Below are 18,144 nucleotides of genomic sequence, written 5' to 3'. Positions count from 1 at the left end.
AGTTTAGAAATTTATAGCTATTTAAAATACATATTATATATTATGTTTATATACATAATATACATATATAATATGTATGTATGTATGTATAATATATATAGGCATTCATAGTAACACAAACTTATCTTTATCTGTTAGTGTCAATGCATGATGCATTCTCGATATATTTTGTTTCAAGAAGCAAAATTCAAAGTGTAAACATTTATTTGATTTTTGAAACTAAATGAATATTTTAATGAAATAATCCATAGAACTGTTTACTCTTTATCCAATGCCAATTTAAGTTTTGAATAGACATAGCTTTAAAATAACTTACTTTTGATTATTACAGACTTGCAGGATAGTGAGCTGCCCTGAATTTCCTCAGTTTAAGTTCAAATTCCTTTATGTTTGAAACTAAAGCTGCTCTGCTACCTGTTTGTTTTTTTTTATTCCACCACCATCACCACCATCACTACCATCATCAGATCATCATTTCCCTCTTTTAGGTTTCCTTTTATATATTTTGTGCCTCTACTAGATTGTAAACTACTTGAAGACAAAGTCTGTCTTTTTTCTTATATATGCCATTAATACTTAGCACAGTTTAAGGCACATGGTGGCCACACTAAATTTTTATCACATCATATCATTTTGTAAATGGTTATTTTCCCCCTTAAAGCTGCTATGTATTCCCATTTTATCATGCAATCATTCTTAGGAATATCAGGAATATAATACTCTAACAAAAGTAGACATTTTTATGCCTTCTTTACAAAATCTACCAACTATCAAAACTATCACTATTCAAATATCCATCTTTCTAAAAAGAAGCTCTTGTGTTACTTTTGGCCTTTACTTAGGATTAATTAATCAAGTCATCATAAAGTGAAAAGATTTCTTCCAGTTTTGTTTTTCTAACCTTAGAAATTAGCAAACCTATATCATACTCCAACAGTAAACCGGTAATTATAACAGATTCATGTTTAATCTATTATATGATATATATAACAACTTAGGTATAGCTTTAATTATACCAAGAGACACTGCTTTATGGAAGATAAGCTTACTTATATGTTTAAAAATAAACTATTTTTAATAAAAAGATTTCCCACTTGCATAAAGAATGTGCGGAAAGTAAAGGAAGGGCAAAAATCTATCATTTAAAGCAAATTAGATCATCTACTCTCCTTTTTGAAAATAGCAACATAAATTGCACCCTGTTGGAAATGCTTCAGGCTTTCAATTGAATTCAATGTCCATAACAGTGAAAGTGCTATGAGCATTTAAAGACAAAAATGGGTCAGCCACCTAAAATACTGACACCAAAAAATTCTAAAAGACCTCATTATAATGTCTCATTATCATGCAAAATGTAATATGCCATTGGTCAAAGCCCTTTTACATATATCAATAACAACATCCACTATAATGTTAAGAGAACGTATAGTCTATAAGGAAAATTTTGCTCCTGCCTTTCAACTTTAACATAAAAAAGGAATCTGCTATATTTGTGAGTAGACATGTTGTCAGAATACATCTTTCCTATTACAAACATGAACCTTGTCAATGAATTTGTAGAATCTTAGTTGATAAGTCCTTGGGAGTTACTTGAGTCACAATGTAGTTGAAGCAGTGAGGCAATTAACATTGAAACTGTGGCAGCTAGAAGGCACAGTTGATAGAGCACAGGCCCTGAAATTAGGAGGACCTGAGTTCAAACATGAAGTTAGATATTTTATAGTTCCTTGCTCAGTGACCCTGGATAAGTCACTTAATCCCAGTTGCCTCAGGGGGAAAAAAGGAACATTGAAATTGGAGTGCTAAACTGCAGTCATAAGAACTTAAAGTGATTGGACCTTTTTTACCTCATTCCCTCATTTATAAATTGGGGAGTTTGAATTAGATGGTTTTTAAGTTCTCTTCCAAAATTATATTTGTGATCCTATTACTTGTTCAAAGTTACATAGCTATTAAAGGTCAAGAGGCAGGATTGACTTCAAATTCAGTATTGTATCCACTATAGCCACACTGCTTCTATTATCAAAGTCAACATGCTAGTGAACACATGATGGGAAATTATTTAGATTCCAGAATAAAAACTTTCCAACTATTTATTAACTTTTATTACCATCAATATGTGAATTTCAAAATTAAAGAAAGGTAACAGAAATATGTTTTAATAATTGGGAGTTCAGTTAAGAGAAGAGAAAGAGAATGCTTCAATATTGCATATATATATATATATATGTATAGTATATATATATTTTACCATGTCATACTATCTAAATCTGTACTATACTATGTGATGCTATATGAATATAAATATAAGTAACGGTAAGCTGTATGCGTAGGGAAGGGGATTCACTTAAGTTCTCTGAGCTTCAATTTCCTCACCTATGAAAATGATGAGGTTGGAATAGGTGGCCTTTGAGGTCCCTTCCAATGCTAAACCACAAAATCCTATAATCCTATGAGTGATGTATATTTAATTTCAATCCAAATTTGCCTTTATTTTTATTCTTCTATGTAAACCAAGGATTGATGCAAATATGCATTGGGTAATAGTAAAACTTTCTAGGAGTTAATAAACTAACTTTTTAGTTGGTTGTAAAAATTGTGTCACTACGAGGATGAACTCTGTGTTTATCATAAAAAAGCTCTTTCATTCATTTTCCAAACATTGTCCTGATTAGCAGAATTCTATAAATAATCACCAAATTCAATAAACTTAATACTGTACAAAGTATTGGGCCTAAAAAGAAAGGCAAAAATATGATCGCTGACCTCAAGAATATCATACTCTAAAGAGCGAGATAGTCATGAGAAAGAATTGTAGACTATAACATCATACCATTTTAAAAAGAAAGGAACTGCTTTACAGAATACCTCATCTGACAAGTTTTTCAAGAGACAAGAGCTGTTTATGTGACCTCATTTTATTTACTACCCCTAAAGAAAAAGAAATCAGTTGGCCTTGGGAAGAAAACAGATACATTTCCAGAATGATGCCTACAATTTAAAACAGAAAAATGATTTATTTACTAAAACCGTCTCTTAATTAAATGTAAATAAGCAAAATTTATGCCACAAAATCAACTCAATGAATATTTGTTGAATATCTACCAAGGTTTCATCTTCAAAGAGATGCAGTAGCAAAAGCTTTGTAACATCCCAAGGGGAAAGGCAAAAAGCTTCCTCTTCATGTTCCCCCATTTCCTCTTTCTAATATTAAACCTAAACCTCTCTCCACAAAGAGCCTATTACAAAAGGTATTATGCTCATCCATCTCTGAAGTTCATTATAAGCATTCTTATCAATGCACAAACATTGATGTATGATCATAACTTATGCATGAAACATACTTCCAGTGAAAAAGTAATGTCCTCAATAAACCACCTACTGTCTCAGTTCCTCAATTCAATGGCTTAGAAGTTCTACATACCAATGCATTTCTCCATCTCCCTCTTGATTCCTACACCTCCTATCATTGAAATACCTTCGGTGTAAGCAGTTTCTAACCACACAGCTGGGTCAGGAACAGTTTTCTAGAAGGCTGCTGAGTCATCTCAGAGTTATTCCCCATAAAAAGAAAACTAATTAAATTTTCCACCTTTAAAATGCTCATAATAATTCGTGGTCAAACTCTATGCATCTGGCTCATGCCTATCTGGAAGGAGTGTGCTAAGAAATACTTTTCTAAAATAAAAATGTTAATTTTTTTCCCTCCTGTTTATAGGATCTTCTCTGTAAAGCTCAGCACTTTATGACAACATTATGTTATCAATCCTCACAATGGGTTAGGAAGCATTTGCAAGTCTTGGATTATTATCCTTATTTTCCAAAGATGGAAACTGAAGCACCAATCATTAAGTTACTTGCCTGAAGCTAGACAGTAAATAAGTTCCCAGAAGATCTGGAAACAGAAACTGTGGAGTCCTCATTTCATTTGGTTCATTATTGTTCCTGCCATGAAATTTTTTTGGAATTCAGTTCCTCTTGGTACAGAGCTTAACACAGTACTAGGCACAAAGTAGACAGCTAGTACAAATTAAATAATGGTTATTGACTGAAATGTGCTTGCATGGATACATTTCTGAAATCAATTTTCTCCAGAGCCATACATTTAAAAAATCTACAATTACACCAGATTCCTTTGCTTCCAGGGAAAGATGATTGACTAAACTCCTTAATCCTCTTCTTTCCTATATCTTTTTTTCAAGCTCATTCTTCTCTCTTATCCCTGTCCATCAGCAATAAACAAACAAACAAATAAATAAAACAACTACAAAAAAAGCCAAAAGCCTCAGGGACAGTACAGATAATGGAGAAGAGAGAATGAAGTGTATCAGTGTATAAGGAGGGTTGGCATAAAAGGACACATGAATATACTCAAATAAAGATAGTAATTTTAATATACATAGAAAACCTAAAATTCATCATAGATTAAGTCTTTTAAACACAAAGTTACAGTAGACTATTAAATGTAAAATAGATTATGATAATGACTGGAAGGATCAAGGGAAATAGAGCTATAGGAAAATATGAGAAGAGAAATTATTTTCTTCTGGGAAGAACAAGAAAATGTCATGATTTTAGATGATAGCTGAGCTGTACCTCAAATGAAAAGAAGTATTTCTAAAGACAGAGATGAAAAGGGAGTGCATTCCAGACATGGATAAAAACCTGACCAATGCAGAAGCATGACAGTTCAGGGTTAAACCAGATAGATATAAGTAGGGAGTTTGAATGGAAGATAGACTAAATGAACAGAATTGTGAAATAAAAGTGAAAAAGTCTAGTTGAAGAAAGAATACAAAGAGTATTCAAAAATCAGGAACATGCATTTTGTCCTATAAGAAATTTCAAATATGTGAAATGACAGGTCAGACCTTTCATTTGAAAAGATTATTTTAGCATTTCTGTGAATGATGGACTACAATAAGCTAGATTTAAGTGCTACATCTTTTGAGACAAAGCAACTATTTGCTTTTTTCTTCATTAGGATATATACTGATTTGTAAAGTAAATGGAAGAATTGACATAGTAGGTCAGACTAATGGTATATCCAATCTTATATTCTGCTTCTGAAGAATGACTCCAAATTGGCATTTTATCTAAGCATAAAGACTCACGTTGCACTATGTACAATGCTGTCAAAGGTTGGTTATTATATATATAATTGTATATATACATACATGTGTGTATGTATATATACAATTATATATATATAAACAAACTCTATCTTCATTTAATAATCCATTGTGTATTCATTTCCCAAGGAATGATAGTGTGATTCCAGTTGTATTTGCTTTTGTTTTTGTTTTTGTTTTTGCAATCTGTACTTGCTGTATGAATATATAGCTCCTTTTACATTTTCTAAAGCTACTTACTTGAAGGAGAAATCCTTAGTTCTATTTTTTGAGAATTGGGAGAATTCATATGTATTCATTCTACCTTTATGTTTCAAGATTCTATGACATTACAATTTTTAAAATAATTTTTATAATTTCAAATGAAATGTCATGTGCCTTTTTCATTTTTGGGAGTTCCTTCATCTCCCTTGCTAGAGTTTCTCTAGCCCTTTACTAATTCTTTAGGGAAAACAAACACAAAATGTATAGGTTTTAATCCAATAATCATACTATAGTTTCTTAACTTCACTTCTATATTTTTGATATTATGCCAAAAAGTTCCACTTTATAGAGATGTCATTCTTGGCTAAAAAATATTCTATGCATTCTTTGCCATTCATTGATTTAAATGGATTCATAAAATCACATTTATTAATTCTATACATTTACCTATATTGAAAGAGAGAAACAAAGAGACAGACAGAAATAGAGACAGAGACAGACGGACAGACAAAATGAGGCAGACAGCAAGAGATTTTATAGGAAAAACATAATAAATTGGAAAGAAATAGTTAAAATGGCTTCATTTTAAGTATCTTAAGAACTATATTATTTGAGTATTTGAAGTTTCACAATTAAAAAGATAGTATTTTCTAACATATCTATCATTTAAAAAATTAAATCCTTTCTATATGTTGTCATCAATGTAAAGCTAAATTTGTACGATCTAATCATTTGATATGTATAAGTTAAGACTTGGTTAAATCATAGAAATTAAGTGTCAGTATTACTACAATTTGTATTTAGGATAATACCTGAAGACTTTATACTTAATTATGTAAAGAGTTATCAGGATCAGTTTCTGCTTTGAAAGAATAACTAGAAGAATATTCAAGGATCAGCAATTCAATTAAAAATAAAGACAATTTCAATTTTAGAATTTTAGCCCATTACTAAGACAAATAATCCCATGTTTCTACAAAATTTATTGTTTTTGTTGAAAAATAACTTCTCTCCTTCAATTTTCCCCCTAATTACTTTTAAGGAATGAATAATTTGTCCTAAATCCATTAGGCACTTAAAAAAATACTAATGGGCTACTGAGTTTTTAAAGAGTAGATGGTATTTATAAAATAAATACTAAGAGATCCAAAGATGATATAAAACTAAATAATTTTTAATTGGGGGTAGGACCCAGATATGTATACAAATGCATGTATGTGCATAAAACATATACTGTTTTTGCTATGTTATTAACTATATTATTTTTGAAGAAAGGAAAAAGTTAATGGTTAGCAAATATATGAGGAATTAGAAAAATGGGATTCTTATATCCTAGGTAATTATTTGTGGCAAGCCTCTGGAATGGCTACATATTTTTTTAAATGCTTTTTGGCGACATCTACATACTAATGTATGTAGTTTATTACTAATGATAAGTTTATTAATAAAAAAATGTCATACACCTTTGGAGAACAAGAGAGAGGCCAGAAAGCTCAAAAAGATTAAAAGAATACTTCCCTTATGCCATTCTATTTGGATATCTCACCACCAAGTACTCAATCATATTCTAATTTGTATTTTAGCTGTGTTAATTCATTTTCCTTTGACACTATAAGTTCCACAAAGGTAATAACTATTTTTATAGCCAACACCTAGGACATAATTTTTTAGATTAATAAATATTTATTGAATTGTTGTTCCAACTTTCAAAGATAGAAAAGGTTAATTTCAGAAACAAAAGTTTTATACTGGTTTCCTGAATAGTATTTTGGAACACACAAAAAAGATAATAACATTGATAAATATGTCAGCCTGTTGGGCCAAACTTATCACATTTTATTTTTATTTTCATACATTATTAAACTCTGAGAGACAAATATAGGAAATATGGTTTTGAGAAAAGATCAGCCTTGGAATTAAAAAAAAAAAACTGAATTCAAATCCTCCTCTGACATATATGAGCTGTGTGTCTATATGTAAGCCTACTTAATTCTCCATTTCCCTAAACTTGTAAACATATAAGTTATAATTATTTCACAATTTAAATCAGCAAATGAAATTTCCACATTAGGAGTTCCTCAAGTCCCACAAATTGCAGAAACAGATCAAAAGAAAAAAAAAAAAGACCAGAATGCCATAGATAAAAATTCTGGCAATATACTTGAAAAAAATTAAATTTGAAGATATTATTGATGGATTAATTCATTTAGAAATATTCCATATATTTATATCTAATTCTAATGTTTTTCCTTTGTGTTTAATACTAGTGCTAAACTACATGCTATTTTAAATGCAAATGCAACTTTTCTTATTTGGTGTTTACATAATTGTCTTTATAGTTCTGTCACTAAACACGTACTTTTGTGAATCACAACATATTCTCATAATTAATGTATAAGTATTCAAAGCACATAAACACAGGATTTAAAGAGGAGTAACAAAAATTATTAATAATAATTAGAACAAAACGCTCATCAAATTCTTGGTAATATTCAAAGAGATGCAAACTAAAATAGCTTTGAGATACTGTCTCTATCAGATTAGAAAGAAAACGAAAAGTTATTTGACATAATGCAGGTTAAGAATTGGAGAAATAGATATACTCATTCATTGCTAAAAGAATTACAAACTTGCAGAATCATTTTTGAGCCATCTAGAATTACATATCAAAAGTTACTCAAATCATTATACTCTTTGACTAAACAATTCCATTGTTGGGAATAAAGAATGAAAGTGTTATAAGAACGAAAAAATAGTTGAATGGTTTTCATAGCACCATTATTTATAATTAAAACAAATCCTAGCCATCTCCATGCCCACAATGATGGAAATGGGTAATTAATTTGTGGCACATTAAAATAATGGAACATTATAATGTAGTTAATGTGGACAAATATAAAGAATATAAAGGGATATGAAAAAAATCTTTATGAAATAATGCTAAGTGAAAAAACAGCAGAACCTATACAGAATTTATACTATGATCGTGCCAGAGAAAAAATAAGGTAAATGAATGGACAAAAGATTTTGGTAGATAGAGATTTAAGGGAATAATTGAGGAGAAGTGGTACAACTTGGCATTGTAGTTAATTAACTTAAATATAATGCTTTAATTGGTTGTGCTCTTATTTTTATATTTATCATTAAAATTTAAATGTATAATATGGCCAGGTGTAAGATCTGCAGTTAGGTTTAACAAATCAAATGACTAAGTACATGATAGAAGAGTTATTGCTTTTCATCACTTCTAATGAAAAAGAACTATAAATTTTATTTGACTGTATGATCAATAGGAAGCTACAATGTGCCATGTCTGCTAAAAGATCTAATACAATTCTGGGCAGTATTAAAGTAATACTTTATTCCAGGACAAGTGAGATAATATCCTCATGTACTCTGAACTATTACAGTTGCATCAACAAGAGTATTGTCTTCAGCTCTGGATACTACATTTTAAAAGATTGGTGATTGATATACTAAATTATTAGAAGCATATGCCACATAAAGAAATCCTGAATGAATTGGGAAAGTTTCTTTCAGAAAATTAAAAATATATATATACAACACAATACACCAATATCTCATGAATTTATGATTCCATTGGCGTGAGTGTGATAATATTCCCTCCATTGATATGGATCACAAGTACTCCACAATACATGACATATACATTACCTCATAGGCAAACTAGAGATGATCCTTTGCAAATTTAGCTATAATATTATTATTCTGTTGTATGTAAAAGGTCTATATTTGAAGGCTTTCTAGCCTAGTAGGATTTGTAGACTATGCTCCACAAAGGTAGCCTTTTAAATTCAGAGAAATGCCCATGATATAATACGAAATCAGAACAAGGTTTTCCTAGACAAAGGAGAAGTGACAACTATTTTCATATATTTGAATGACTGCTATATTTTGGAAAGGAATCAACTTATTTTGTATAACCAAAGAGTTTGAAATGGTTATCAACTGATTATATTAAACTAAATGGTTAGAATTATAAGAAAATGCAATTTAATATGATAAATATATTTTTGACTGAATTTCACAAACATTCATTCAGGTCTTACATTGTGTAAAGCAAAGAAGCACCATGGTATGGTAGATAGAAAGCCAACTCTGGAGTCAAGAAGATTTCAGTTCCTGTTTTGACTCTGATATGTACTAGCTATGTGACCATGGGCAAGTTGTTTAACTTCTCAGTGTCCCCAGATCATTCTCTAAGACAATAATTTGTAGATGATTAATCAAAATTTAGTAATGGGGTATTTCCACACTAGGTATTAGTTATACCACAGAATCACAGGTTTGGACAACCTTCCCCTCCCCCAACTTCAAATGCATAAATAACATTTCAAATAATCAGCACTGTCCAAAAGTGGATTGGAAATGGATGCTTTGTAAAGTAGTGAGGTTCTTATCAATGGATATGTTTAAGCAGAAAATGAGTAAACTTCTGTCAGTGCTGTTTTGGATGAGATTTCTGCATAAGGTAGCAATTTAGATGATTTCAAAGATGCATTCTAACTTAAGGTTTATGATTATACCGTCCTTTTATTTTGACATCATCTAGACACAGCAACTCTTTTTTTCCATTTTGAAGCTCTTGTCTTGTCTTGGCATTAGGAAGCAGCAATCTTAGAATCACAAACTATAAGATACATATGATTGATTACTGTTAAAATGCTGATGGATGGTTTTCAAAATGTGGGATTTTTCTATATAGAATACTTATCTTCCACCCCAAACTCATCTATCACAATTAAAAGTTCTAGCTTCTCAATTACAAATCCTTAACTCCCATAGGCATAGATGAATTTTCTGTCACATTTGCTCAAATCCAGTCAACTTTATCAAAACTGAACTTAAAGAAAAAATTAATTTTTATCTTCTTTGGGCTTCAACACCTAAATATCTTTTCTAAAATCCTCCCATTATCAATAGGAATATTTGCATACCATCACAAATAACTATAGCCTTTGAAAATTCTTGCCATTAATTGAGTAAAGTGGAAACCTTCACAAGCATTTTGTGGATACATATTCATGCTATGCAGATTATAGCAAAAGGTAATCATCAGATGATGTATATTCAGTTGTGATTTGTACTAAGTACATTAGTTGAGGGATCTGAATATAGAAGTTACTATCACAAGCAGATATAAGGTCAAATAAAAGTAATTTATCTAGATGACATGGAAGAATCAAATTAGTGATTCAAAAGAAGCTGCTGAATTGCTAGATTGTTGGAAATGCCCTATGGAAGTAGCTTTCAGCCTTCAGTACTATCATCTTATCATATGTGAATCAAATATTCATTCAAATATTTAAGCAGAAGGATGTGATAGGTAGCTTAAAGATGTAGTTCTGGTATATTATACCATATTGCACATATGTTAATTTTGCAAAAGTAGCATAATATGAACATTTGAAAAATATATTAATTGGATTAAAATATAAAAATCTACTAAAGACTCTTTGTCATGTTTAATACCACATATCTTTTTTTTATCCTTGTCTTATGTGTTCCTGGAAAACTTGGAACATTTATAGTTGCATGCTTTGTAATTTGGTGTAAAAATAACTGATGGATTTTTAAAAATTCATCAGAAGGACTATATAGATTAAGTTTTCTTCAGTTCCTATTACCTAATATTGTACATTGATTTAAAGGCTTAAAGAAAATCATTCTTGTCTTTCCTTGACCTTAAGGTTAACAATTCACTATTTTTATTCATCAAACAAGCACTAAGTTACATTGTATATGAAACTGATAACTCTAGAGAATAGGAAATGTAAATTAAAATGCATATCATAGAATAGAAATAATAAATATATTAATTTGTTCTTTGAAATTCAACTCCAAATTACATATGAGTTAAACTCAAAATGGTTTTTAAAAGTAAAATCATGCATGCAGCATTTTTCATTAAAATAAGAAATTCATACCATCCCTTTGATTCCTTCTCTAACATGTTCATTGTATTTCAACTTTGAATTTCAAGTTCTTTTTATAGCTATTTGACAGTAAACAGATGTCTTTTTAAAATACCAGAAATCATAACTTAAACTTCTTCCAATCAAACAATCAAGTATTTGGTGAATCTTGGAATATTCAATTATTTCTGAAAAATTTTCATAATAATATTTCTTAGAAACTCAATGCACTAAGTCAAGTAGTTTACCTATAGGACCAAAAATTTTAATTAACCACACATCCCCATTGCTAGAGTCCAGTGGATATCTCCAAGGAAGTAGCTCCCTATTTACTCAACTCTTTGTATATCTGCAACCAAAGTTTCTACAATGCCTAAATTGATTCTGCCATAAGATTTAAGAGGAGAAAAAATAAAGCCTCTGATGCAAAGGTTTTAACTTTTTCAAAGTCCATTTTAGAAAGTGTTTTTGAAATTTAAAGGGGGGTGCATTTTATCTTTCTTTGCTTTTCCAAAGTATTCCAAATGGAAGAACATTTGACCAACTCCACACAGACAGCTAAGATCAGCAGCAAAAAGCTCCTTCTTTCCAACGGGTCAAGACATTGAAAAGCTTTTCCCCCCTTCAAACCCCTATTAGCATGAACATAAACCTAAAGTGACACTTCGCCTAATTCGCCTTTGGCTTCCCTCCTGGCAGCAGCTGCTCTTTCAGAAAACTCGTTCTGCAGCATTAGCTTTCCTGTTTTGAAGCAGGTGGGTGACTATCAGCACTTCGGACAGCGGCTGTCCGAGCTACAAGTTTCGTTCCCAGGATTTCAATATATACCCCATTTCTCGAAGTCTGACCCCCACCCCGGAACAATGGAGAGTCAAAATACCCGACTTGAAGTAAAACTGGAAACCATCTCCTCACATTCCACTTTTTCTTCGTTCCCTGTAATCGAAAGCCCCTAAAGATAACTAATTAAGACAAACGGAAATTATCAAGTAACTTTGAAAGGAACCCACCTTTCAGGTGGACGATGAAATATAGTAGGGGAAAGGTGATTTTTTAGGACCTGAGTCATTGCCAACTTAAAGCATTATCTGTCTGAAAAGTGAAGTCAGCACAAAGCCTGGCCCTAACCCCACCTACCCTGGGCTTTCAAAAGCAACCCAAACAGATCAGTCACCCAGCAAAGAAAGATACGGGGGGAGGGAGGGGAGGAAGCCAAACAATAAAGAATACACGGAACAGAGCCAAAGCTCCCCTGTGGACCCTCTCAGTCAGTCCAGAAAGAAAAAAAAATGTGGTAGCAGAGGCCTCGAGCACATTTTTGCCAGGGATGCGTTTGTTGAGGAAACAACTAGAGTAAGAAAGGTACTCACCATGTTGACTTCGGATACCATATCGATACTCGCGATATCAATGTTCATCCCAACACAGACTGGGGGACCTGCAGAAAACCAGGAAAAAGTAAAAACCTTCCGACGGTATTGCAAGACTGTATTGGTCTGTATCTAGTGATGGGGGCAGGGGAGGAGGCATCTGAAGATGGAATCTATCAGTTCCCACCCCAAATCCTACTGCTTTCTAGTGGAGTTTACAGATGCCCCCCCAACACACACACACACACACACACACACACACACACACTCCATCTTCACTCCCATAACACTTCAATATCAAAGGATAGTAGGTTAATTCCACAGTAGCGGCGCAAGTACCACTTACCCCCAAAGTCGGGTCTTAGGCGAATGTCGTAGCCTTTCAAAAGCTTGTCCACCGTCTCCTTCACGAAGGACATGTTTCCAGGATCGTTCACACTATGGAACAGGGGTAGGGGGTATTTCATAGGAGAGTAGAGACACAAAGATCCTGGGTCAAGATGCAGCTGTCATCCTCTAGCCCCCCAAATTCCCATCCCACCCCAAACACACATTGTCTAACCAAACACACTGGCTTCAGCTCTTCTTCCATCCCGGGTGCTTACCTTTGAGCGCAGCAAACCACCGCCACCAGCACAGGGGCCGAAAAGATGCCGAAAAGCCTTCCTCCTGCAAAGCCCCACATCCCTCCGCCGCTCCCCGGAAGGGGGGAGGGGGGGCCCCGTCGCCGCCGCGACCCCGCTGCTGGTGCTGCTGCTACCGCCGTCGCCGCCGCCGCTGACCGAGAGCGGAGGAGGAGGAGGAGGAGGAGGAGGAGGAGCAGGAGGAGCAGGAGGAGGAGGAATAGAGGGAGGAGGACAAGACGGCTGCACCACGCACCCAGCTCTCCCCCCTCCTCTCAGTCCTCCTCCCCTCCCCCCCACAGACACCGAGGCTACACGGACCCAGTCGCCCTCTCTTCCTTATTCTACGTACAACCCCGCCCCCAGCTTGCCCGTTGCTCCCCAGGGGGAATGAAAGAGGAAGGAAGAGGGTGGGAGAAAAAAAAAAAAGGCTATCTGTAGCTCTAGGGTGCGGGAGGGGCTGAGACTAGCAGTAGCCTTTGAAGAGCTCCGTGTCTCTACAACTGCTCTGGAGGCTGGAGTAAGGAAACCTGGTCACTACAGGTTCAGCAAAAGCATTTTCATTCTCTCAGTCGTGGAGGCAAGGGCGTTTGCCTCTGTTGCTGCACATCTGGCTTCTCGGAAAGAGAGCGTCTCCCCTCTTTCACCTCTTCTGCCCAGTGGTTGCGACCGCCGCCGCCGCCGCAGCCATTGACATCGAGCCGTGACCAACTCAGTACCTTGTTTCCTAGCCCCCGAATCCTATCTCTACCTCTGGTAGGCTCTGGACAAAGAGTCTGATACATAAAATTAATGAATAATGCTTCAAATCTGTTTCCAAAGATCCTTCTCCCCCAATCTTTTCCTCTGCCTCCTTCCTCCCTGATCTCTAAGCCCTTTGATTGTAAGACCCCTTCCACTTCCTTCAGTGTTCTGGGTCCCTATAACTGTATCAACTCCGCCTTCCCAAGCTCACTAGGCAACAGGAACCATAGTCCCAATGGGCAAGCTCCTGTGAAGCTAAAGGGAAGCCCTATTGTCTCATTCTTCCCGAGCCTTTTCCCCGCCCCAATCACAAAGGAGTCTTGAAGCTAGTAGCCGCCCATATATTGTTGAGGTTTGGAGGTTGGGGGCCGAGGAGCTACTCCCCTTCCCTATCCCCCAGCGGAGCTTCCGGAAGTGGACTACTGTCCAGGAGGGAATCCCCATCCCCACCAGATCCGTACACAGTCTCTGGATCGCTAATGGGAAGAAAATCAGACTGCACATTGAGAAGATAAGTCTATAGTAAATGGAACATCATTCACCCTTTACCCCACGTTGATTTTGTTCTTTCCTCCCCCTTTCACTACCAAAAAGTCAGTGGGGCAATAAGGATCGTATTTTCCCCCCCACCCCTCATCCTTTCATCCTCTCATCTCCTCATTGAAGACGGTACTTCATTCTTTCCGTTTAATCGTTGGACCAAGAAATCTTAAGTGACGGCAAGATTCAACCACAGACATTAACGTGAATCTTTCCCCTAATACCGAGGGAAAAGATTGTACAATTTTATTGTTGCAAAGTAGAAACCTTGTCTGATTCTCTGTTCTATGTAGCCCTAGGGCAATGAAGCTAGTCAATGAATGTTTAATAATAGATTATAGCAATCCCACCCAGCTTCCCCCAGTATTGACTCTCTTTTCTTATAAAGCTTAAACTTTACTTTTTGAGACTATTGTGAGCAAAGGATCTAAATTTGGGGTCTTGTTGGTGTTTTTCTTTGCATTTATTTTAAACCTTCTTGACTAAAATCAACAATTGCATATCTGAAATAGGAAATCTAACCACACAAACTGAAAGGGTCACATTTTGGTGAGTGGAGGTAGATAAATGTATTCCTTTATTTGCTGGGTAGAATGGGTGCATTTTCATAACTTCTTTGAAACAATATTTCTTCTTAAAATTCAAATACATATGATTATGTCACCTAAATTCATTATTTCATCCATTTTTTACATATTTTCACATACATTTACTTTGAAGAAACACATCTGGGGATGCAGGGAAATGCAAAATAATAAAATAATATTTATATTGGCTATGTGTTCACCAATATGTACAAATAAATGTATGTGTGTTTGTCTGAGTCATTTCATATGGACACATTGTGGTTACAAATTAAGGAGAAAAAAGATTAGATGATACGGAACAACTCTACCACCATATAAAGATTTAAATTGAGGAATAGAATCATAATATTACATTCTCTTCAGGTAAATTTCTTCCAGCATGCTGCTACATTGATTAGGGATTATCATGTTCTCAATAGTATTTTATTTTTTCAAATACATGTAAAAATAGTTATCAACATTCATTTTTGTAAAACTTTGTGTTCTAAATTTTTCTTCCTCCAATCTTCCCCCTCCCTTCCCCAAGACAGCCAGCAATCTGATATAGGTAAATATGCACAATCCTTTAAAACATATTTCCATATATCTATGTTCTCTTTGCATCTATGTTGTGATAAGTGATGAGCAAATGCAATTCTTCAGAGACTATTTAAAATTAAAACAAATATCCTCTAGGCTGCTTAGTTCTAACACTAAAAGATTCAAAAGTGAACTAAATACATCATTTTGTCCAATTGCTCTCCCAAATTCCCTGAAATTACTTATATGTTAAATAACCCCATTCAACCATCACATCACCTAATAAGAAAGCAATGTTTAATTTGTTAACACCTTTGGAGAGATTATATTGTCTGATTTCCATAACCATTGATTATTGACTCACAGGAAGCACATTCTTTTGATAGAATTGTAGGAGAGAGAGAAAGTGGCACTACAATGGTAGTACTTAGGCAGTCAGGAGTCATCATAGTTTAACTGAATTTTTAGCATTACAGAATCTGAAAGTTTAACATAATCTCTACAGCTTTAAATTCTAACCTATACCTAAAAGAAACCCCCACTTTAATATATTCAGCAAGTGGCCATCAGGTATTTACATGATTATATGTATAGGATGGCAAATTGCTACCATATGAGCCAGCCCATTACACTTTAAAGTTCTAATTATTATGGTTTTTTTTCCTGATACCCAAACTAAATTTTCATGTTTAGAAATTCCATCTACTACTCCTATTCTCCCAGGCCAAATGAAACAAGTCCCATTCCTCTTTTAATTAGTTGTCTTTCAAATACATTTAGACTTTTAAAAAATCCCTTGAGTATTTTCTCATATGACATGAGCCAAAAGGGTACTCTTCACCATCCTAATTGACCTCCTCTGGATATGTTTCTTGAGTTAAACACAATATGTCAAGTATGGTCTGACCAGAGCCAAGTCAAGGGTATTACATTGTTCCTGGTAGGTATGTCTCATTTAATATAATCCAAGATTAATTAGCTTCTTTTGGATGCCACATCCCATTGCTGACTTAAATTGTTAATGCGCCAAGACAAATAATTTGTGTGTGTGTGTGTGTGGTCTAAGCCAAAGCTTCTTAAACTGTGGATTGTGATCACATATGGGATCAGACAACTGAATGTGGGGGGTCATGAAAAATTTGACAACATAAAAGGTATCAAATATTCCTCCAAGATTTAATTCTTTATGTAAAAATAAGCACATCCACTTCCTTAAAATACAAATTTGTTTTCATCTTTAATAAATGGTAAAATTATATTTATTTAAAAGAATTGTTTTAAAATAAGTTTCTTTATGATTTATTAGCAGTAAACATTTCATTTACTTTGCAAATACTGGTTTTTTATATACCTACATATAAGTCACTTAGACATTTCTCAAGTGAAAATCAGTCACTAGTGGGAAAAGTTTAAGAAACCCTGGTCTAAACAATGTTTCTTTGATCTTGAATTTGTGAGGGTGATTTTTTAAAACCCAAGTATAAGACTATGAGGTCCAAAATCATGAATTATTTGTTACACAGTGTTAGCTGGCCCTCCACATTTGCATCAACTACAATACATGAAATTTTCACTTTCAGCTATGTGTAAGAGAAATGGGTGCAAACCCTCCTTCACCCAAACTTAGTTGATGTCAGTGGCGGGACTTAGCCAAAGATGATGGAGTTTTAATACAATTACAAGATATTTAACTATAAAAATGCAATGATACTTGTTAATCCTTTTAAAAGTTATGAGCATCTGAGTGAAACAAATTAATAATACCCATGGTGGGGGGCTCTTCAGAGATAAACTCTGAAAAGCTTGAGGAAGTTGATCTAAAACATTTTGTTGAGGAGACTCCTACGTGTGGGGAAGAGATTTATCTCTCATCTTCATTAACCACCTCTAATGGCAACTTGTGCAAAGGTAGATACTACATCAATCATTTTGGATTCAAGAAAACTCAATGCACAACTGATGAAGCAAAGATGAGTACTCCAGCAAACACAAATATAAAGACATTCATTTGAGTGATCAAGCAGCTACAAATTCAAAAAATGAACTGGCAATAGAGAGCTAATTTTTGAAGGCAGGTAGATGCTGAGAATCTAGCTAAACAAATTGTCCAGTAGAAATATTGCATCAAAGGGAAAGATTAGTGAAAATTCTGTAAAAAGAGGAAAGAATTCTTCTCCCTGTAGACCTAATTTTGAGTTACCTTAGCAAACAGAAGATGTCCAAACATCATGTACAATACTCATTCTTCCGATAGATGTCATGAATATTTGTGACAGTGTATTCCAGCTTTCCTTGGGAGAGAAAATTTGTAGCTATTGTTTCTATTATGCTTTCTTAGAAAATTACTTTCCTAAAAAAGTTATTTTATCTACTGGATAATTATTCATGGGAGAACACTAGTAGAAGGTCTTGAGTTATAATTTTAAGAGTATAGTCCATATATATATATATATATATATATATATATATATACATGTGTGTGTGTGTGT

The 18,144-nt window shown here is 34.0% G+C and overlaps 1 protein-coding gene across 1 annotated transcript; it reads right to left on the bottom strand.

The window, feature by feature from the left end:
* Positions 1-5,861: 5,861 nt before the first annotated feature.
* LOC116422322 (gamma-aminobutyric acid receptor subunit beta-3-like) lies at positions 5,862-13,396 on the bottom strand. Its single transcript, XM_031959100.1, has 3 exons — positions 13,248-13,396; positions 12,989-13,080; positions 5,862-12,710 (listed from the first exon to the last, which is right to left on the bottom strand). Exons 1-3 carry the CDS (start codon positions 13,325-13,327, stop codon positions 12,541-12,543), a joined length of 342 nt encoding a protein of 113 aa, XP_031814960.1. The 5' UTR covers positions 13,328-13,396; the 3' UTR covers positions 5,862-12,540.
* Between the last annotated feature and the right edge of the window lie 4,748 nt (positions 13,397-18,144).

Source organism: Sarcophilus harrisii, chromosome 3 (genome assembly GCF_902635505.1).
Source record: "Sarcophilus harrisii chromosome 3, mSarHar1.11, whole genome shotgun sequence".
NCBI lineage: Eukaryota > Metazoa > Chordata > Mammalia > Dasyuromorphia > Dasyuridae > Sarcophilus > Sarcophilus harrisii.
The sequence above is the reverse complement of the archived record's forward strand: the minus strand, read 5'-3'. Positions and strand labels throughout refer to the sequence as shown.